Here is a 23680-nt window from a genome sequence, read left to right on the forward strand (position 1 = left end):
CTGCCAACGTTTCCAGAAAGGGATGAGTGAGTAAATGGACTGATTATTTTAAAAAGCCCTAGACAGTTAATAATGTCAATGTTGACTCATGCTGGCTCTCTTCTTCTAGCTGTCACAGTGATGTTAACGTTAGACAATGAAAACCTCTCTGTGCTGTGCAGTAGATTAGGAGCTGTGCTAGGCTTTAGCATGATAAGATTGTGCCCTCTATTAATAACAAAATAGGCAAGCTCTATTCAAAATATGACAGCATGTCATGTAGTGTAGTGGCATTCTTACAGTGTGACCTTGAGGCTGTGGAGGAAAAGAACTGGAATGTGTATGTATGGTACATGGAAACAAAGAAGTTTGGAACTGTGTCGTTTAAACAGAACGATTAACATCTGTTTGAGGGAGCAGCAGGACCAGCACTTTCCCCGCAATGCTTTTTTGTGTGAAGGTGGACCCTTGTGATAATTTCAAGGCATACTCCAAATAATTTTTCTGACTTCCTGGCTTCTAGCAAGGGAAAAAAGGAGAGAGGAGAGGGGGAAATGTAGTCTACTATTAGGCCATGACACTGACACGCATTGTTGTACTGTCTATCTCACAGATGCAGAAATTGGACACTGTGGCGACTGGAATAGATGAGCTTTTCTGCTTTGAGCATAGCAAATGTGCTGATATCTGCAGTACGGTGGCTACTGCTCCTTCAAGACCCTCCTAACTACCCCACCCATGCTGTTCACTCCCACTCTCTTGAATTGCCTGAAACTACAGTTGTTAGGTGAAAATTCACCCTAGTTACCTCAGGACTCCGGAGCTGCATATAAATATATTTATTAGACAAACAACAATTGCAATCGGGCTCACTCCCAGCACAAAGCTGAAAGTGAAGCAATGATAAACACATCGCACAAGGTTTATATAGACAGAAGTTGAGCGTTCAGCAGGGATAACCACGTGGTGGATTTCTGACGTCCGAGGCAAGGATGGAAGTTTTGCAAGGTCGGAAGAAGCACAGTTCGACCCTTCTTATCACCTCTGGTCTAAACATGCTCTTGTACATATGCAGACTAAGTGGCACCTAATAATCTAAGTTACACATGCACACAGAAAAGCCATGTTCCTGCTTTCATAAGCACATGATTCATACAAGGAATATATTAATACAAGGCACTTGATTCATATATTCTTAAGTCATTAACAGTGCTTGGAAATTATCTCCATCAACAGTAGACTCTCTCTCTCTCTACTTCCTGCCTCTACCCCTCTACCGCTGTGTACACTGTGGCAAATATCTCTTGCATCTGATGGGTCTATTTGGAGTTTGTTGATATTTCACACCATTTGCTAGCCCAATGATGGTGCTGCGCTAATTGTGGATAATCTGCTGTTGATGACAATGCAATGCTGTGTGAGAACGCGATAACAGAGCCTGCATTGCATTCATGCTGATCAGTCACTTTTCTCATACATGTCTTAGGTTGCTGTTGCCACTAGCGCATCAGACAAACAATGCTGAGCTGGCCCCTACCACAATCTATGAGTACCACATACATTTTTTGTGCAACACCATTACCATAAGATAAGATGTGCTAGCAAAAGGTAGGTTAAAGCCTGTTTCTTTCGTCTGCCCCTTGTTGTCATTATTTGACTCGCTTGCATATGTCCTCTCCTTCGTGACTCATAGCAGTTTAACTCTCTGATTTCCCCCAACCAAATGCAGGTTTCTGCCGAGCGTTGTGCTTCTTGAGGGACACCGTGCAACTGAAATCCCCTCTCTCTTGCTGTTAGTGTATTTGGGTCGGTGAATGCACACTGCCTTACTCTCAAGGGTAGCCTCATCTTACAGCTGGTTTGCCGTTTCAACAGTTTCTGTTCCTCTGCCTAAACCTTACATAGGCTTTTCAGTTTATTTACACTTTCAAATCCCCAATGGCACTGTAACATTTTCCCTATTTTACCTTCCCTTTTTATCCGGCTGTGTTGTCAATCACTAGATGGCTCATTATCACCAAACACATGCACCCTTGCTTAATAAGGCTGGAGACTTAAGAGGAATATTTATTAGGGTTAGGCATATTTAGTTGGGGTTAAGGACATGATTAGAATTTTAAAATGTGATTCTGACGAGAAAAATTTAAATGTAGGCTGGGCAGTCCTAGACTGCTAAAACCTGAAAAAGACAGAAATACAGAGGAATGTGAGTTTTATTAGCGATGCAAGTTATTATATTATTATTATTTTATTAGCGATGCATGTACATAATGGTGCTTCAGCCTGCTCAAATGTGTGCAGCTTTGTTACAGTGACTCATTTTTATCTCTGTATGTGTTAACCTCAGATTGACAGTCTTTGTAATGGAACGCTGGTGTGTGTATGTGTGTGTGTGTGTGTGTGTGTGTGTGTGTGTGTGTGTGTGTGTGTGTGTGTGTGTGTGTGTGTATGTGTGTGTGCCCTTTTGTGACCATACTGGTTATTCTGGTTATAGGTCAGTGTGTGTCGTGGAGATAGTGACTTTTTGCTGAATAGAAACACAAGGTGAGGTCTACAGGACAAACATGGTATGCCACGACAGGGGTTAATGTGGAGATCTGACCTTTAAGTGTGTGTGTGTGTGTGTGTGTGTGTGTCATGTATACAGAAATGGACCATTAGCATTTCATCAAGCTATTTCAATCCAAGTGATTAGACGGTCAATCCAGTTATTGCTGAATTTTAAGTTGTCAAGACTGTCCTCAGTGGCTAGCTCATATCTGCTGTTGAAGTACATGAGCATTTCCAATGAAAATTCCAATTGGGATGTACCCTCACATAGCCATGTCACTGACCAGCAAGAATTAGAAATGTCAAAGCAACGTCAGTGTGTAGACATACTAAATAACATTTCAAGTTACAGACAAAACTAAGCTTATCTGACAGTTCTGACCATATGCGTTTATTGAGAGTTGGTTTTCTATTTTAAATGAATGTGAAAAGAGGTATTGTACATTTCATCATTCTACTGGTGTTTGCAGTGTTGCTATAATTAGTCATGTGATTAATTACTGCATAATTAGTCTGTAAGTGCGTCTGCTGTTTGAAAGCAAGGGTTTCTCTTTGTTTGCCAAAATAGCCCCTCTTATTTTCATTTTTGCTGCTGCCTCTGCTGTTATATTTTGTTAGATTTAGCACACATTTCAGTAATACTGGTCCTTCAGGGAAATGAGGTAGTTAGACAACAATGACATGTGACATGTTAAGTGCCCTGGCAGGTGGCCTGGGTTGGATCTGTGGTTGCGGGGCGTTGATTGTTTCAGTTCCTAATTCTGCTGTTTTCTTTCTTGTTAGATTTGCATTCCCTGTGTTTCACATGTTTTTTTATTTTTTTTATTTTACACATAACATAGTCTCCAAAAGACTCCAAGCTTGTTCAATCGCAAATTAATTCATGACATTTCCTTATTAAACTGCCATTACTGGGAGAGGTGCAAACAGCACAGAAACACTTTCATCAGAACCGATGCTCCATTCAAGTTAGCTAATTTACAAAGTGATATTGTGCTCATCTATCACTCGAACTATTGCATGTACGTATCTTATTGATCATTTCTGTGTGGTGTTATTAATGTTGCAGTGTACTGTGACCTATTTAAGCAACCCTTCATAAATATTTCATGAGCCACTCATATATCTTCATTAATTAATTTATTTTTGCAATGTGAGCATACGTTCACACCACACCCATTCAGTCCCACAGACACACACATATGGTCTCACACACGTATACACACACACACACACACACACACACACACACACACACACACACACACACACACACACACACACACACACAGACGTACATACATACACACATAAAATGCATTGAAAATCGAACAAATAGACATCCAGAGACACACAGAGTTGAAGGTCACATCCCCCGTAAAGATTAACCTCTGTCAGGTGGCATTTCATATCGCTCCCCTGGACCTCGTCATGTGTCTCAATTCCCGTAGGTGACAAAAGGTCACCCACCCTGCCTCGTGCTCAGAACTATAACCACTCTACAATGCATTTGCATGGTCACCAGCAAAGGACTAGATTCACACAAACAACACAAGCTAGGTTTAGAAAAGACCACTGTCTTCGAGGGAAAATAAAAAAGAAGAACGAGGTGGAAAGCTCATAAAGAAGTGGCATCAGCCAGCTCGGTTCATCACAGGGTGCCCTCTTTCATTTAAAACAAAATGAATGAGAGAAATAGATGCCCCCGTGAAATAGCTTGCCTCTAATTAGGGAGTGAGGGGTTTAAATGGCTTAGATAGCAAAAGAACGCAATGAGACGCAAATCAAATTATTTTCACGCGCTGAGAGATGTTGTGAGGAACGTGTCCCAGGGAAGCAAACGGAAATCAGGGTGTCTGCGGCACATGGGCTGCCAATGAGAGCTTGTCACAGCCTATTAGTTTTTATTATCGTAATCATAAATGGAAAGTAAATGGGAGACTCCTCTGAGTATTTCCTTCAGGAGTTGCCACCTGTTTGTGAGTGTGTGTGTGTGTGTGTGCGTGAGCATGTGTGCCCTGTGTTGGTGGGTGACTTGTGCAGGGGAAATCAACAGTGTCACTGTCAGATCAGACTTTAAAAATAGCTGCTGGCTTCAAACGGGAAATGCCCCTATCTTCGTGGCCCAGAGACTTGGTAGGAATGCACCATCTGCTGCTGTGCAGTCCAAGTATGGGGCCCTGATTGGTCGCCATGCAGCCATGGCATTTTCTGAATCCAAACATAGACAATGGAAATTTGGCACGTATCACACTTGGCAACGTTATGACAGTTTAGTGAATGGGAGTGTGAGCAGCATAGACTCTCCATGTGTGTTCTTGGTATCCTAACCCTTTGTTTGAACAGCCATACACCTTGCCATTATAGTTTAATTTGTGACAGCACACTGGATATACAAATTCAATGATCATGTTTTAACACTTGAGAGGGGGTTGTGTAACTCTGACTGCTTTATTATGTACATTTTTCTACCAAATATCCAATTAAAATTGTAAATGCATTCATAAAACATTCATGGCAAGCTCATTATTATGTTATGTTTTCCAATATTATTTTACATAGCCATTGGGAGGTATTGGTTTTATGAAGATTGTTGTTCTGATGTTCTTGTTTGCGGCACTAGGTTTGGTATGTGTCCCTCCTGCCTGACTAGCCCTCTGCCTCTATGTCCATGATGGGAAATCTGGACACTCTAACAAAGAAGCTGAATGTGCATGCACACTGTTCTACTGCTGGTAGATCCAACATCTTCACAGGGTCACTGCAGGCATAATGCATATGTATGGGTTTATGCATGCTATGACTCATACAGTATGTTTCCATAGTTGCCATATTAATGATATTCTTTCATCTGAGTTGTACATTGGGATTGGGAAGGCGTACGCAGTTCTTATCAGCTGTGAATATGTCTTGGATTCATAAACCACATTTGTTTTTCTCTGGGTTTTATTGTAGTATATCAAACAGCACCAATTTACCTGCACCACTCTTTTTATGGTTTTCACCAGAGCTTGTTTATGTGTTGTGGAGCCCTAGTGAAAGCAGGTTTGTCTCAAAGCACGACCTGTGACTCCTAATTGAGGTAGGCAATCCTGGAGGACATTGAAGTACCAGGCACCAGAAACACTAAGCCCAGTGCAGGGCTCCTGGGAGGTCTTGTTGGGGTCAAGATATTTATCTTGCTCTCCAGAGTATTCCCGCTCATCTCCGGGTCTCATCGAGGTGTGAACCATGGCGCTTGAGCCAGAGCTGGGAGTGGACACTTCATCACCGCAGACATCTCAATTTGTTTCTTTTTTTTTTTCTCTCGTCTTTTTTTTCCTTCTTTTTCCTGGGGCTCACTTTTTGCACATTTAAGACTACACAGGTTTTCAATACTGATCAGTCAGAGCTCCTTTCCTCCTCATTTATCACTCGCTACGACATGGGGCTTATTTTTTTCACCTCCCCCACCCCTCCCACTCATGCACCTCCTTGCCTTCTTGGTCTTGTGCTCTACTTGTCTTTTCTTTTTTTTGTGTGAAAATATTCTTCCCAGACTGCTGGTTCAGATGGAGGAGGAATTGCTATCGCCAGGCCCTGTTAATCTTTCTCAGTGATTGTGCAGGGCATGGATGAATGGGAGTAGACCTTTTGTCCAATATCTCCTTGCTCAGAGTCACCGCTCGCGCTCTTGTTCATTTAGTGGGCCTGAATACTTACGGTGAGGCGTAGAATTAATGAATTACTCCACTCGGAAATTACTTTCTCACAGTGAATTTACTTTCTTACACCTTTTTGTGTGGAACATCTGCTGAATGCTTTTTTTAAATATCATTCTTGTGTTCTCCATTCGTTTTTTTTTAAAGGTATTGCTGAGATGTGTTTTTTTCTCTCACTTACATAGAATTTGTGTGCCAACCTCGTGCAGGGACAGACAGAGAGCACTCACTCTCACCATCACACACTCATAGTCATTTGAATACAAATAGCAGATTTTCCCCAGATATGTACGTCTGTCATGACAGTTTTGACTTTTGTCATCTCCTCTACATGCTTACCAAACCCTTTGCCTGGTGTTTACCATTCAGATCTATCGGGGCAAAAGTGGGGGAGTGAGAGTGCATTAGGATCTCTTCAAAGCAGCCTATAATTTATGTGCTCAATAAACACTAAAGCTCATAAATCGCTACAACTTCACCAGCTCAAATATATGGCTAATTAAAAGCCATGACTGACAGCCTCGTAATGAGAGCAAAATATAAAGTATTCCGATCTGAGCCCCATCATGTTAATTAGATTACCTTGTTCAAATGTACTGAGTCGCCATGTAATTGTAAGCTTTGACCCTGTTCAGCACTGTCTGTTATTTATTTGTGAGGGAATTGAAAATCCATGTTGCCTTCATACGGATGTTAAATAGTTTCTGAGTGTTGAACTTTCATTTGAGATGAATGAGTTCCCCTCATTCACTGTCTGGTCTTTTTTTAACCTTATTTTTCAATCAGTGACGCTTCACAAATAGGATCAAACTAGGATTGAAAATGTCTCAGTGTTTGTTTAAATTTGAATTAGGACCTTTCTCATTTGGTGCAGGGTTGGAGGAGCAAACACATGCCACTTCCTTATGCGTTGATTGTTTCTCACTCTGGAGCTGGCAATGTTGGCCGCAGCAAACTGAGTCAGCACACTTGACTCTCTCACCAATGTGGGCATCAGCGGATTCTATCAGCCTACTAATAAGTGGTCACTTATGGAGATTGGTGTCGATCTTTCAACGTTTGCGGTTAATTCCTTCCTTGTATCTATTCATTTCTAGAACTGGTGTGACAAATTCATTGGGTGTAATTTTCAGCAACACTGGAAGGGAGAGGGGGTTGTTGCTCAAACACCTTATACTTAGCACTGGTTGGTACCACTGGGGGCACTCCAGAGGCATTGACTGGTCACGGAAGCCATGCCGGAGGCATTGACCAGTTACAGAGACCAGTCACAGAGGCCATGCCGGAGGCATTGACCAGTTACAGAGACCAGTCACGGAGGCCAGGCTGGAGGCATTGACCAGTTACAGAGACCAGTCACGGAGGCCAGGCTGGAGGCATTGACCAGTTACAGAGACCAGTCACGGAGGCCAGGCTGGAGGCATTGACCGGTCATGGAACAGACTCTGGAGCGTCCCCTGGTAGTAAGAACCAGTGCTAAGTATAAGGTGCCAATGCTCACAAGAATTAGCAGTTTGAGCGACAACTGCATCTGGAGAAAGGGGTACTGTTTCTAGCTCTGGCTGTAGCAGGATTATACTCGCACACATTGACTGTTTATTCCCAAAAGCCTCAATGAAGCAGTTGAAAATAATCCAGTGACTGACGTGAAATGCTGATGTGAATCCCTGCCCCAACCTTAAGACACTACATTTTTAACAGAGAGAGAAAGTCAAAAAAATTTAAAAACAAAAGCAAATGGACTTCACCATGTGGTTTTACCAAATGTGTATAGCACAAATTGTGATAAATGATGCTACGATGTATTTTTTGAGGCAGTGTCGACAGTCAGTGAATGTGAAAGTCTTATTTCTGTGCTTAATAAGTGTGATGCACAGCAGTAATAGTGAAATGAATAAACAGGGTGCACACCTTGACTTTTTTTTTGAAGGCTGCGCATATGTTTGAGGCAGATCCCTTCTTCAGTCTGCTTTTCTAGCAGTCATGCCAACACATTGTTTCCTTTATGTTCAGTATCAATAGTGATAGTGATCTTTCGTGGTTATGGTCAGTAGATGTGGCTGATAGTGAGATGTATATGGCCTATTGCTGTGGGTAGCTGCTGCCTTACGTACAGTATTATTCTGACACGATTCATTTCCCATCATCATCTCTCCATCTCTGCATCTGAATGAATTAATGAATTCATTTAATAATGATTCATGCTACCTGTGTGTTATTATAATGTATGTGTGGTAGAGGTTTGTATGTGATGCAGCAGTGCCCATTGCAGTGGAGCTGCAGGTTAATTCAAACACTGAATTTTCTTGAAATATGACCAGAAGGTCAAGGGTGTATTAACTTCTCTTCCTCAGCATAAAACATGGGCTAATGTCATGGAAAGAAATATATATTTTTTAGATTTTCGCCATATTAATAACAGAAAAAAATGACTGCATACTCACAGTAATTGTGCAAATTAGAGTTAGGCTTATGTTATTGTATTGCATGCGTGCTTGTCTCTCTTATTGTGTTCCATGGCGAATACCATTCCAACACCTATAACACTGTTTTCGCCAGTGTAAAGCTCTAGCCAATTCAAATGAGGGCAAACAATGGAAACGTTAGTGGAGGAAATACATTTAATCAATAATTCTCACTTCACACTACCTCGAGTGCAAATGTAAAGCTCTGAAAAATACAATCTCAATATAATATATCTGACAGCATTGGTATAGAACGATACACCCGCTCACTCTGTGTTTAAATACTGTGTATAATAAGAATTTGACCATATGCAGTTTCTCAGGTAGACGATCATTTGGTGTGTTCTGGGCAGTTTAGGAATCAGCCTGGGGTCCTGCTTTTTGGAATGTCACACTAAAAGTGGTTGCAGAGTGCATATCCCCATTTCATGCAATTATCTACTTCACTGCTTTGCCTTTGTAGTAAGTCAAAACAAATAGACTCAATCAAATTGGACCCAGTGTGGTATAACTGTGCATAGACCAAATTAAAATTTTCAGGAAAATATTGACAACCTCACCACATACATCATTGTTGGCACCTGCTATGATTAAAACCACTGTTGTAGATATATTCATATATATTTATGTTGCTATATACATTTTTTTTCCTTTTGTTTTTGTGCATGCTCAATATTGCACATCAACATGTATCACACTGTCCTTTTAAAAAGAGTTACAGATTCACAATACATAACATCTGTCTCAAATTAAAAAAATAGTATTAGTCGACTGTACACAATACCAAAAACACTGTGCTGTTGCCTATTCAGTGTAACGCTGAGCTTGAAGGAATACACATCACCTTTTCTATTCTGTATTTGACCTCTGACCTGTCGACACCACTGACAACCAGGCTAACCCTGTGGCCAGTTATCATAAGAACCTGTCAGAATGCAGCCTCCGGTGACGGTAGCGTGAGTTCTTCTCCTTGGCCATGTTGACACATGCATTGTGCTTGTTGCTTTGCAGGTGGTTCCAGTACTTGATAAGTTCATTGGGCTGAAACTGGTGAGAGGTGATGAGGTGGCTGTACTTGCAGCTGGAGTAGGACACGCGCCAGTGGTTGAAGAGGAATTCGTTGGGCGGCGGCACTGGGTCGATCCTCAGCTTGGCCAAGCAGATGCCCACGTACACATCCTCGAGATGTAGCCGACGAATGCTCCGAGAGGCCTGGTAGATCTTCTCTGCCAGGTCCCCCGAGAACACATAGCCTGTTCCCGAGCAGAAGATGGGGTATCTCTCGCTTGAGTAGAGCTCGGATGGCATGTACCACTTGCTGTCTTTGTTGCGGTTTGGCGCGTAGCCCCGCATCAGGTAGCCGGTGAAGTAGTTCCTCTTCGGGGGCTGGTCGGGTTTGAGAAGCTTCTGAATGAGATACTCGATGTTGACAAACATGTCGCTGTCGGTCTTCATCACATAGCTGGCTCGCGAGCAGTGTGTGGCTACCCAGTTCATGCCCATCAGCGTTTTGATGGTCAGGTTGTAGTAGGTATCCAGGTAGTCCTGCTGGATGATGTCGTGGAACTGGTGGCTCTCATCCTCGATGGCGCTCTGCGGGTACGCCTCAGACCGGCTCGAGCTTGTGCCCAGCAGAAAAAGCCGCACAAAGCCCAGGCCAGCTGCCACGCTCTCGTTCCCCCACGTCTGCCTGATGGCGTTCCTGGCCTCTGCCTGACCCGGCTCAGCAGCGATCAGCAGCACCAGGAATGGGCTGCTCTCCCGGCACTTGTGGGGCTCGTTAAGGATGTACCGGTAGGGCTGGGCTGCCAGCTTCCCGCCCACCCCCATTTCGCCTTGCAGGCTGCTGTTGGTGCTGAGCGAGTCCTCCAGGCTTAGCTCGGCAGCCGGGGGAGGCGGCTCGGCCTGATGGCTGCTCAGGTTGGCCTGGGGCTTTGGCAACGCGTAGCCTGTCTCCTTCCAGAGGCTCCTCAGCGAGCTCTGGTTGCCCTCGCTCCTGGGCCGGAAGCCGTGCTGCATCGTGTAGGCCACAGGGTTCTCCCGGAGGCCGGTGTGGCCGGGCAGCCAGTCCTGTTGGCTGAAGAAAAGCATGGCTGCCGAGAGCAAGGCCAGCGACAGCAGCCACACTACATGGATGCGGAAGAGCGACCGCTTGCAGCTCCAGGTCATCTTGGCCAGGCAGCAGTGCCTCCTTCGCCACTGCATGGTGCACAGAGGGACCGCTGTGGCAAAATGTAGCGGTCACATCCAATCGTGTCAAACATGCGCAGCAAAAAACAGCCCAAGGGTTATCTGTACTGGCAGATGGGTGCTCTCAGGGCTCTCCCGCCCTCTCCTTCACTTCCTCCACCCCACCCCACCCTGCCACTGGTGGAGCTAGGAGGGAAGTGACACGCCGGTCATGAGAACTGCCAACTGCTGTGGCTGCTGTGGAGAGTGGCAGGCGTACATGCTGTGGGGAACGCAACCGCTTCTTCCTCTGAGGGACAGCCGTGTCCTCGGCCCTTTCTGCTTTATTGCGTCCTTTTCTCTCGCTCCACCCTCAGACGAGCGTCTTCGTTATCTGGGGAGAAAAAAATAAATGTTCGCTGTGACTGCAAGCACAAAAAAAAAGTATATGTCTCGTCTGTATTCACAAGACAGAAACAAAACGTGATACGTGGATGTAACTCTATGACTATATCAACAGGGGTTTAATTAAATCCATGAAAAAAGAGAAAGCTCTAATTAACGATTTTCCTGTCACTCAGCTGGTACAGCAAGGTGCTAGTTAACGCGGATGTCATGGGTGCGATTCCCCCGACTAAGAAAGTGTAGGCAGTATTTTCTGTCACATTATGTCGAAAGTACACAATTCCCCCTGCATCCTTTCCTGTGGCAGTTTATAATTAGTGTGCTTGGATGTGTGTGTACGCGCGCACAGATGCTGCTTATCACCTTTCGACGTGCATCTTCAAAATGAAAAAAGTGTGAAATACTGTGCCTTTGCTGGGGCAGAGGGAAAGTGAAACACAGAGAGGGCGGAGGCCGCAAGTCCAGAGTCCACACTGCCATCAAACCCTCCAATCTCCCCCCAACCCCCCTTGGCTCCTCTACCATCTGTACCTTCCACCCACACATTCCCCCTTCCTGTCTCGTTACACCCCCAGCTCGTGAACCCCTGGCTACTGGTGAAGACGCAGCCATCAAAATGAATTTTCAGGGTCCAGCAAGCAGCATTACAGGATATCCACTTCCAGCATTCGGAGATAACAGCTCTCACCTAGCACTCACCTACCACCTTTAACTTATCACCGCAGAACCAAAGGGGAGGCCAGGCTCTGGGCCAGACAGAGACTTTCTGCCTGCCTTCCATGACTGCTTGCTTAGGCTATTTCTCAACACCCTTATTTGTTTCTTTGTGTTTCTGTATTGCTGAAATTACCCTTCATTTTTCTCTGACACATTAGTGTCCCTGCATAATTAGCCATTGGTATTCATGATTGTTTCCTCATTGTTGCTCCTCAATGTCTGGATTTGAATGGTTAGCTTTTTAGCCCGCTTTCTAGAAAAATACTGTGTGAAGATTTTGATGGTTGTTTGCTTCACTCTACAGAATATCGGATATTGAAAACTCTGTATTGAATATTGAAGCGACTGACAAATTCCATTTTCCCACCCTTCCGGATGTGTCTGAAATGCTCATTTAAGAAGTAAATGACGACTGGATCAGAGCATGCTAACCTTTTCAGCCGAACGTGCTTCTCCAGCTTGAGCAATTACAGGGAAATGGAAAGAGCTGAGTCTGCCTCTGCTTTAAAGGTTAATACTCTTCAGAACAGAGCCGGAAAGATTTCTGTTGTCTGCAGCGTGAGATCCAATTATCAGGCATCCCGAAACATGTACACAGATATGTGACAAACCATTCGCCCCCCTACCCACACCTCCCCTCTTTCCCAAACCTCATTTTGCTGTTGTCTAAAATGTCCACAAACGGTCACATACTTCCAGTGTGGCATGCATGCAAAAAACAGACTATATTTTTCAGTCAAACACGTTTCCCCTCCATTTAGTCATTTCCTGCTTCCCACATCAATGTCTGTTTCGTCGGGATCAATTTAATAGTTAGTCTAATTAAGAGACAGGGAGATGCCACAGCGGTCAATAATTAGAGAAGCTACATGATATCATTAGACATATGCAGGGGAAACACCTGGAGTCACAATGAATGTGACATGGATGCACAAAGCAGAAAATCAGTCCCTGTGGTGTGGGAATGTGCTATTGATATTAATTTTGAGACAAAAATTCATATTAAGAAAAATAGCAGAGGCAAAACATTGTGTTAATGCTGCCAATTTCTTTTTAATACTACAACTTCTTATGATTTTTCCAGTCAGCATATTAAATACTTCCTTGTAGTTATGCGACTGAACTCAGCTTGAAGGCCGCTTTGTAATCGACGTGTAGAGAGAGAGAATTGTTGCACCCAGGAGCCGTAGACTTATTTCCATTAATGCTCTATCTTGTATTCACATATTATATAGCTACTGTTCCATCCGCATCATTATTGCAACATTCTTCATTGTATATGCAACTAGCACCACTCATCACTTTATCATATGCTTGTATTTCAAAATGAAAACCCATGATAAATACACCCCTCAAAATTCCCTGTGTCTTTTGGACCTGTGTAGAAGACTAAATAAGAAATACACAATGTTGATATCTTAGCTGGACAGATACAAGATTAAACAGGATTAAAATGGTTTACCGACAACTGGTGTACTCATCCGTAGCAGGCACGGCAGTTTTGAAGCCGAACCTTTCATGACGACTCATTCTTCATCAGAGAAGAAGCTTTTGAGCATGGCAGCCACACACCACACTTTTCTGTAATGTCGATGAGCCAACCCTAGTTTGGTCACACAGACATGGCCCTACTACAGATCACAGGAAATGGCACAGTGGCGTTTGGGTGGGTCTAAGCTGTGACTGAAAGATAAATAGATAACTCAACTACTAGAGAAATAAATCGATAACTCAACTACTCTACTCTACTGGCAATTAATTACTTTGCTTCAGTGGCTCTGAGAGGAATGAAATATGTACACATGTCATCAGCACTTCCAGATGTTTAGCAGTATGCAAGCATGGTCAAGGGAGTGGTGCTGTAAACTGAGAGAGAGCTTCAGAGGCGCCACTGTTTTTGTTGCACTTGTGTGATGAATGATTAAGTTCTTAATAGGTTCAAATGTCTGAACATATTTAACGACCCCCTGTTGAGTCTAGGCTAAGTCACAGTGACATATTGCAAAATATATAGTGTAGATTTGATTTGATATGATATGATATAGCTATGTTATGTTCATACTCCTTTGTACAAATAGGGTTATGCGGCAGAGGCAGACTTAACTGTCCTGGTTGTTTATTGACTTGGAGATACTGCCATGTTTTGTATCTGGTTAGCGGTTAAGGAAGATTTGAGAAAACAAAATTAGAACATGACGCACTAAAGAACTACTCACGCATTTATTTCCCCCCTTTGCCATGAACTGCATGATCTCTCGGGAAGCAGTCCTGAGACTCAGCTGACTAATGTCACAGGGCTAGCAGAGGTGTCTCCATTTTTTATTGCCCGAGGGCCAGTCAGAAGTAGGGCAAGTCATCAGAGCCTTTGACATGGGCTTTGCAAGCATGGACAGGATTTGTTTTGTTCACTGTATGCCAGGAACATTCACAAGACACACATTCTCACTAATACACTCATCACGTTGCATAACGGTTTAAGATAAGAGCACCAGATTAAGTACAGTGAATTTGGGGCATGTTTGATATTTTCGCTCTGGTTTTGAGCAGCCTCGCTTCCATGTCACTTTGCAGCGTCCAGCCCACTTCTAACAAACTTCTCTTTTAATAAGACTCCCTTCTCCTGTCACTCCTTATATGTGCTTTAGAGTGTGATGAACTCTGAACAGCTGATGAAAACAACTGATCCGTAACAGCAGCTGCGGAGGAGTGAATAAACCAAGAGAGATAAACATGATGGGTGACAACGCTAATTGAAGTGGAATTGATCTGCTATTTTTTGTCATGCCGGTGCAATTTGCAGTACTTGGTTTTCAATGTTTTTTGGGGGGGGGTGGGGGTGAATGAATGGGGGGGGGGGGGGGGGGGGGTGTTGGGGGTGTCCAAACACACAGTACAAAAGCAGGAAGAAAGAAACAAATGAAGGGAAAGAGCTGAATAGACCTACCTCTATTCCTAGCAGGCAGTTGGAGTGAACGGATGTTGATGCCGTCTGTCGACACATTCTGCACGCCATCTCCCCCCTCCTCCTCTCTGCCACTACCTCTGGAGATAAAAAAGATTAATCTGGGATAATGTGCCTCTTTCCCCTTTTCCCTAATCATCGGCGCACATCAGCCACGGCTTGATTCTGCATGCATCAGTCTTGGCGCACGAACCCATCCATCTGCCACGGTCTTTCAGAGGCCATCATTTCCTGTTTGTGCGCTTGCTTGCTCCAGAGCTTCTGCCTATTTGTTTTGTTTTCTTGCTCCTTTCCTCTCTGGTTATTTTTATTGCCTCCTGGTTGCCTGTAAGCATGCACTTCTACTTCTCCACCTCTCCATCAATCCCTCTCTGTCTCCCTCCGTCTCTCCAAGAAGAAAAACAAGGGTGAAAAGAAGTGAAGAAAATGAGGGGAAAAAACTTCAGCATCCCTTCTTTTCCCCTCTCCTCTGTGGACAGTGCGCATCTGATATTAATCTCTCCTTAGACAGACGAGCAGGCAGTCAGCAGAACTAGCAGCGGCAAAAGCAGCCTCAGCACTGATGTTAACGATGGTCGTGCTGCCTGGTCCTTTTTTCCCTCCCAGCTAAAAAGAAATAACACAAAAATGAAAGGAAAAAAAGGGAAACAGCTTGACTGAGGCACAAAGAAGACTGCCCCTCTGTTTTGGTTCAGGGCTGGCCAAAGGGAAGGGCTTCCTTCTTCTCCTCCTCTCTTTTCTCTCTCCCTGTAGTGGCAGATAGGGGCTGGGAAAAAGCAGCTGCTGAAATGCTCTCTGACGGACTCGGCTCCAGTGACTGGGGGAGCCGACGTCACAGCCTACTTAGCAGGGGATCCCACGTGACCCATTAGATTCACTCCCACCCCCAACCCCTCTCGGTGAAGGAGAGAGGGGGAAAAAAAAGAGAAAAGGAATTTAACTCGCTGGTCGCATAATGCAAGCTGGGGAAGAGAGGCGGAGACAGTGGTGAGGGAGAGACTAGGAGAAGGAGAGAGAGTGAGAAAAAGAGGGATCTGTTCATGAAGTACATGTGTTCTGATGAAGGAAATCTGCTGTGATCATCTATTTAAAATGCTGTCTCAAGAATAGCAAATAAAAATGTTTAGTTTGTTGAAGATAACGTAAAACAAAACCATGCTCATTTTACTGTGACTAAGAATTGCAGTGGAAAAATGAATGAGTTGTAGACCTAAATGTAGACTTCCTTTTATGCCTATTGTCTGCAGTAAGTTTAGACAGTGTGCTGGAACATATCAGTGGTGTTGAGCCTCTTGTAATTAGAGACTGAGTATTGAAAATGGATTAAAAGAAATAAATAAGGTGCCGTATTACTTAGCCTTAGCCACGCACACATCCCTTGCTTGCTGTCAAACCAAATTAGTTTGGACTAATAATAAAAAAGGAGAAAAAGCTGAAAACCACACGTGTAGCTCGAAATCTCTGTGGACTGACCCCAATACACCGCTCTCGAGACTTCCCACCAACCTGGCATGCAAGGTCAGTGTATGAAAATGGACTCCCGTTAAAAAAGAAAAGCTCCAGCTAAGGGATTCGGTTGCACATTGTGCGACTAGCCGCGTCTCCAAGGCGTAGGCACATTGTAAATATTGTAAGATATCACAGCGGTTCTGAAGCAGAGGAGATTGAATAATTAATGGAGGGCCTCCCGTTGACAGAAATACTGTGGAGGCCATTAGCTCGGCTATCTGGCCGGCACCAGCATATTTGTCAGAAGAAAGTAACATTCGGGGGGAGGGGGGGGGGGGGGGGGGATGATTGATTCCCCTCTGGCTGCCAGGTTAGAATCGGTGTCTGCACATTAATATCGGGTGACATCTATTAAAGATACGACTTCCTAAACGTCGGGCTTGGCTTGCTCTGGGAAGAGATGCGTATCAGAATGCAAATTGTCATCATTAATTGTTTGCGCTATAAAGAACCACGCACACACACACTCACACACTCATACACAGGAGGTGAGAGAATGAGACAGAGAATGAATAATGAATAACACAGAAACTTTATATTATCTAGAGCCAGGACAAAGTGATACAACTGAAATTTCTCTCCTTCGTTTAACCTGTAGCCATGAAAATAACCAATCTAGCCAAGGTGTCTACGAGTCCTTGAGCTAGATGAAAGATAGAGAAACGAAGAGTACTTTTCCTTGGGGAAATTACAACTGTTTTGAGCTCCGATTATGCAAGGGTTTCTCTCTCTGCATGTAACCTTGCTTTCCCTGTGAGCCAGTGCATCTCCAAAGTACTGTGTTGACATAGCATTGGGGTGTGTGCATGTCAAGTTCTCTGCATAAACCCTCTGTCATCTCCATCTCCCACACTGCAATCGGCATGGCTCCAAGCAAGAGCTGGAGAGCAGGCCAGTAAAATCATGATAGTCTGTGAGAAAAGCCAGGACATAAATAGCAGAAGAGTGTTGAGAAATTGTGAAAATCTCTTTCTCTCTCTCTCTCTCTGGTGAGGGAGAGGGTGGTCCTTGGTGGAGGAATACCGGGAAATTGTGAAATTTGGCAGGGGGAGGGAGCAATGTGGGGTTTGTGAGGGGAGTGTGTGGGGGGGTCAATGGTAGAAAAGTGTTGAAAAATCGTTCAATTGCTGGAGGTCCATGAATGTCACTGAAAAACCCTGTGACCTGAGACTGTAGCATTAACTCTTCGTCACTTTTCTTCAGAGCCTGAGCCTTTTAATGCCAGCAACTGAGGGCAGGGCATGAGGAATCCAGCACAACTCACATAGAAGACATTTTGCTCTCTGTAGTGTTTCTGTAGTTATGCTTCTAAATGTAGTTATTCATGAAACATATCAGGCCAGCCGTAGGAGGAGCCATCAGTGGAGTGTTGCGGTATGTCTTGGGACTATGTCTTGATATCTTAATAAATAGATGTGGTAAAAAAAGACTGGATAGGTGTGTGTGATGCAGTTTTCTAGTGTGAAGCGTAGCAACCTGAGATAGGCATACTTCTTCACTTTGGTTATTTTTACATCTATTAGCATTCCCCCCACAGAGTGTTGTTTTGAAGTGGGAGATTTGTCATTACAGGCTAGTCATGATTATTAATATTCACTCATGATCATTATGACAAGTTAATTACATTGCACTCAGCAAAGTGCTTATGAAAGCTTATCAAAATGCAGCAATGTCATCATTTCAACATAATGTATTTGTTTTATTGAAAATATTAATATATACATTTCACTTAGAGACAGTGTAAGTAAAGTTGAGCATGAGAAGAGATACATTACGGCATCAGGAATTGTCCAAAGCAATTTCAGATTAAAAGTTAGTTGTTTGTTTTATTTAAAGGCATAGTGTGTAGGTTTTAGTGGCATCTACTGGTGAGGTTGCTGAATTGCAACCAGCTTAATACCCTTCCCTTTACAAATGTGGGTGAGTACCTACGTGGCCGTTACATGCCATAACAATGCGAAAAGCCGTATCTTGAACCAGTGTACTATTGTAGAAACATGGTGGTGCAATATGGTGAACTCCGTGGAAGAGGACCCACACCCTATGTAGATACAAAGAGCTCATTCTAAGCTAACAAAAACACAATGATTCATAGTTACAGGTAATTATACACTAATGAAAACATAATTATGTTTACTATATTCCATTTCTACTAATAGATGCCACTAAAAACTACACACTGGACCTTTAATGTCTGATGATGACCTATGGACCATACAGAAATATAGCAGTTGGACATTTTAGAGCGAGCATTCGAGAGGAGCTCCTGACTGTGTGTACCACAGCTAGGGACAGCAATAACAAACTGGACCTGTGAATGAGCAAATGTGTTAATATCCACTGTGTGACTTATATATAATATAACAGTGAGACAGATATATAATGTAACAGTGAGACAGATGCCAGTTATTTCTTTATGTTACCAAGAGAAGCCACTTCCAAAGTGTCAAAGACAGAGGAAGCTGCAAGTGAATTAGGATGACAACATGAAGTGATGATCAATAAGTAGGATTCAGTTAGTCTCCCCTTGCCTTCTCCCCAATGATGAAACATTGTTGAATAACACACATATTCTTGTCGACTGGCTGAATTTATCCAGCGATTTTGTATCCCGACTGAGTAACCACTGAATATTCGTTATTTCGTCGGTTAGCACCATATGTTTGCACATATACCCTTGCACATGCACATCTGACCCTGAGGCCTTGGAAATGTGTCCGGTGGTGTATTCAGAGGAGATGCAATGTGCATGTGCTTTTGGAGTACATTTTGCTCTCTGTGTTCCTTGCCTCCAAGACACGCAAACACAGAAGCTTACGATGTCTGTCTTGCCTCCGCCTGGAGAAAATCAGCTACTATATGTCTCACATTACTGTGATTTATCCCTCCCACCAGTTTCCAGGGATAATGTGCCCAGTGGAACCGAAACAAATAAACAGGGATGACAGCAGAAGAACACAGCTATTTGATTTCTGGAAAAAAAATACTATGGTGGATAATATTTAGTTTTTTCAGGCAAAGCACTGAGAGACAGAGATGGCCCAAATACACTATCATGCACTGCTGCTTTGGACACAATTAAACATTGATAAGCGTGAAAACAGAAGCAAAGCAACAGAAGAAGCAGGCTGGCTGATTTAACTCAAGACTCTCTGTCTGGCAAACGGTTATGGTCCTCGGCAAAGGCACAAAAGAAAAGAGAAAACATTCAGGGCTGCCATTGGACCTCTGAGACAACTATAGCGTTCACATGATTGATTTCAGATGTTAGTGATTCTTGAAGGATGTATGGATGGACTAACAGACAGAATGAATGAATGAATGTATAACTGGACGTGCTCATACCTACTTCCTTACTTCATCAGTTACGTGAACTTTCATACAGCACATTGTGGAACACACTACAGAACCCTTCGTTACGAATGTGGTGCAAATTGTGGTTGTCATGTGACATGTGAGCGATTACCTAATTATAGAAGCTTGTCTATAGATACAAGGCATGTGGGTGAGACTTACAGTAAGCACCACTGACAGCTTAAATGTTTGCTATTAAAATGCTCTTCTCAAGTTCTCAAACGAAGACATGTAATACATACATTGATATTACAACACAGTGCTTGCAATAATAAAAAAAAAAAAATCGTATTCACTGTATAAAATATAGTGTCTAATTATAGGCAATTAACAATGGGATTTACACACCCACAAAGTGAATCCCGAATCCTTACTAATTCATTCTCACTAGAGGATGTATAATTATAGCATTCCAATTATGATGTTCATTTTACTGCAGTAATAAAGACATCAGTAATCCTGATTAGATTGTGTTATTTGGAAACCAATTAAATGCACCAAAAATGGTCTTGCATTTTTGTTTTTGAAAGTACCAAGGTAGGTAGTGTGGCGCCTTATGAATGGACCACTGCTTTAGGGGGGAGAGGAGGGATCTACTAAGGGTACAGTTCAGTCTGCTGCCACCAGATATGGACAAACCCTCTGTAGTCAACCCAACTATTCCAGGCACGTCTCTGTGTACACAAACCACATTTAGCTGCTTTTGACCAATACCCGATTTATAGTAGCCTATTTGGGCCATTGCTTTGATACAGTCCTGGTTAGTAGGCAGTTGGTAGAATAAAAAAATAGAATACAGGTTGTGAAGCTATAGGGCTTCTAAAAACGACTATAACAGCATAATCCATGCATTTTTGTGGTCTTTCTCATCTCGATATGCTTAACAACATAACAGGACACCCCTATGGTGCAAATGCATTCGCTTTCTGTTAACTGTGTTGTGTGTGTGCGTAATGAGTGTACGTGTTTGGGTTAGCAGTAACTGGGCTTTATTGTCCAAATTATGTGGCGAAAAAAAACAAATGTCCCTTGTTCGGTTTTTCCTGGCGACGGGCATAAACTAACCCCACTGTGGACAGGAGGGCAAGGAACCAAGACGTAGGCTGCAATGTAAGGTAACACATTTTGAAAAGAGTCTAGAGCACTTGATTTACTAAAGTTTTAAAGCAGTGTCAAACTAGAATTCCCCAAGAAAATGATGTCCAAGCTGGTGGAATATCAGATAACAGAACAAACAGACAAGACAGTTACTATGCTTATTTGAAAGACATAATCCTCACTACATAACGTTGAATCTTCAGCTTTTTGTGTGGAGCCATATCAGTACTTCCCACACACAATATACAGTAGGTGCACCAGGTAATGTCAAAATTTAGAATAAATAGCACCTTGCACAAACACAGGCTACTAGGAAAGAAGGAGGTGACCAAGGTTATATTAATCACTTGTCTGGACTTGCTGACATTGTGGTAAGCCTTTACAATTTACAATTAAAACAAATTACAAAGAAAACTATTACAAAAAACAGCTGCTGTGTGAATGTAACCTTTGATCTTCGAGTTTATTTATACTGTAGGTTATTGTCCTTGACAAAGATATTTACATATGAACAGTGAGAGAGGCAGTGTTGTCTGTATGAAGGTAGCTGCCATCCAGTTTGCATTCGGCCCTTATTGTCACTCAGGGCTTTCACTCACACACACACACACACACACACACACACACACCAATAGGAGATAGAGACCCAAATGTCAGATGGCTGTTTGATATGTTCCAAAAGGTGACAAATGCAACAACAGACAAATACCAACGCAGGTTGAATTTCACCAGCTGTCTCAAGTCTGTGATCCTTCCACAGCCTTGACGTCATCTGTAATAGCAGTCAATAACAGACATAGAAGCAGAACCATTTTTTGCATTATGAATGTTGATACAAACATTTGAGATTTTGAGTTCAATCAAAATGGCGTTACGTGAACATTTGGACTGACAGTCCAATAGGTCACGACCTTTGAGGTAATTAGATAGCTTCACAGTTTCAGGGTGAGCTCTGGTGTTAACATACATTGCAGATCCTAGTTAATGAGGCAGCTTTGATCCCAAAATTGATGGTTGTTATCAGTCAGATTGTCGATAACAAGAATGTGCAGGGAGAAGTTGTATGCATGCAGGATCACTGAATGCATTGTTTTCATTACATTGACATAATGAAAACAATGATTGGCCTAAATTCTCCTAACTGTGCTGCCATTGTTGTTGCTGTTGTTATTGTTTTATGCAGATGCATCTTCTCATGTGTCTTTGGAGGGGGAAAAAAGCTTCATTTTCAAAGAGCATTAATTTATATGTGGACCTCAGTGGTATTCTATCTTGTATCTAAATACAGATCTGGGTTAAAATTGCCCATTTAATGGAAACCCTCAAAGAGAATACATTAATCAATTTCCAATGGCTTTGAAGTTCAGAATCTCAGTGGGAATGAGTTAAAGGGAAAAAATGAAACAGAAAAATATATAAAGGGAGAACAAGTCTGCACACTTCTTCATTTGTAGCTTTCTGTTGTCAAGACATTCCATTATACTTGGAGCTGCAACATCTTTAATCAATCTTAATTAAAAAAAAGACCTCCTACGCAACCCGTGAAACCATCCACAGCTGCCAATCACACAACGAGTGACAGATCTACAGAGAGAGAGAGAAAAATAACAGGATGACCAAGATTGCGCTCATGCAGTCATTTATCAAAGACTTGGATTGCAATAACGTCTTTGAACAGGAAGGACTGACATGTACAGATGCCTCTCAAGCATGTCTCAAGAATTTCTGCGGTAGACAAGCTGAACCAATGCTCAAATGGAGAAATCCAGCATTGCAAAATGGATTGCATGTGTAAAACAACAGTGACATTTTGACATGTTTTTTTTCTGTCTCTCTCCGAGAGGGGTTATGTTGCCTTCATGGGTCTGCTGTTGCTGCAGTGACAGAGACTCTAATCAACCCCAGCAAGGCATTTTGGAAGAGGAATATAATGGCTGCCATTTGATTGTTTTTGTTTTTGTTTTTTTTGTGATGTCGACTCAAGCGAGGAGGGTGTTTGGCATGCAGATGTATTGGCTTCCCCTGGGAAAAGACACGCAAATCCTGTTTCATGCAGTCCTTCAAAAGTCCCCAGTGGGAGCGCTTTTGCAATTGAAATATACAATTAGTTATTCCTGTTCGCTTTGGTTGAAACGCTTCAATAGCCTCACTCAAAAACATGAGGCCTCTGGCAAACACGGAGAGAGGTGGCCTCTTTTTTTTACCCCCCTCTGTGCATCCCCCCCATCCTAAGTATGCGCCTAACCAAGGAGCCAGGGTTGTTACTTGTTTGTTATCAGTCCTACTAACCAGCAAATAAACAGATGCCCCTTACGGCCTGTCAGGAGTTGGAAAGTCAGCAGCAGGACATGGGCAGTCTTTTAAATCACTGGCACCAGTCCAGCTGTTTGGCAAAGGGGGCCAGGCTGAGACGACTTGTACTACCTGCTTCTGGCCGTGACCCCCCCCCCCCCCCCCCCATGCCCCCTCGCTGCGCGTAATCTACAAAGACATTAATACAAGCCAGTCGGCAACAAGCCTGTTAGGAGGCGGCTTTTTTTCCATCTCACTAAGTGTTCCGCTGGCAAATGGAGTTTTGCCAATTTATTTATTTATTTCATTGTTTTTTTTTTCCGACAAAGGATTAAATCTAATGCACAGTGCTAAAAAGGCTGAGGCATAAACTCTTGAATCCCTGAATTTGGGTTTATTGACTTGGCAATTACCTTTTCTACATCAACTAAAAATCCACAGGGATTAAAAAAATATAAATATATATATATATATATTTC

The 23680-nt window shown here is 42.9% G+C and overlaps 1 protein-coding gene across 2 annotated transcripts; it reads right to left on the reverse strand.

Moving 5' to 3' along the window:
- Positions 1-8837: 8837 nt before the first annotated feature.
- On the reverse strand, positions 8838-15771 carry b3galt2 (UDP-Gal:betaGlcNAc beta 1,3-galactosyltransferase, polypeptide 2). Of its 2 annotated transcripts, none has more exons than XM_012839635.3 (2): positions 14931-15771; positions 8838-11258 (listed from the first exon to the last, which is right to left on the reverse strand). In XM_012839635.3, the coding sequence occupies exon 2, from the start codon at positions 10898-10900 to the stop codon at positions 9611-9613; it is 1290 nt and encodes a 429-aa protein (XP_012695089.1). In that variant the 5' UTR covers positions 10901-11258; positions 14931-15771; the 3' UTR covers positions 8838-9610. The 2 variants fall into 2 exon arrangements, with proteins under 2 accessions (XP_012695089.1, XP_031431317.1); XM_031575457.2 differs by lacking the exon at positions 14931-15771 and adding an exon at positions 13449-14772.
- Between the last annotated feature and the right edge of the window lie 7909 nt (positions 15772-23680).

The sequence above is a fragment of the Clupea harengus genome, chromosome 10 (genome assembly GCF_900700415.2).
Source record: "Clupea harengus chromosome 10, Ch_v2.0.2, whole genome shotgun sequence".
Taxonomy (NCBI): domain Eukaryota; kingdom Metazoa; phylum Chordata; class Actinopteri; order Clupeiformes; family Clupeidae; genus Clupea; species Clupea harengus.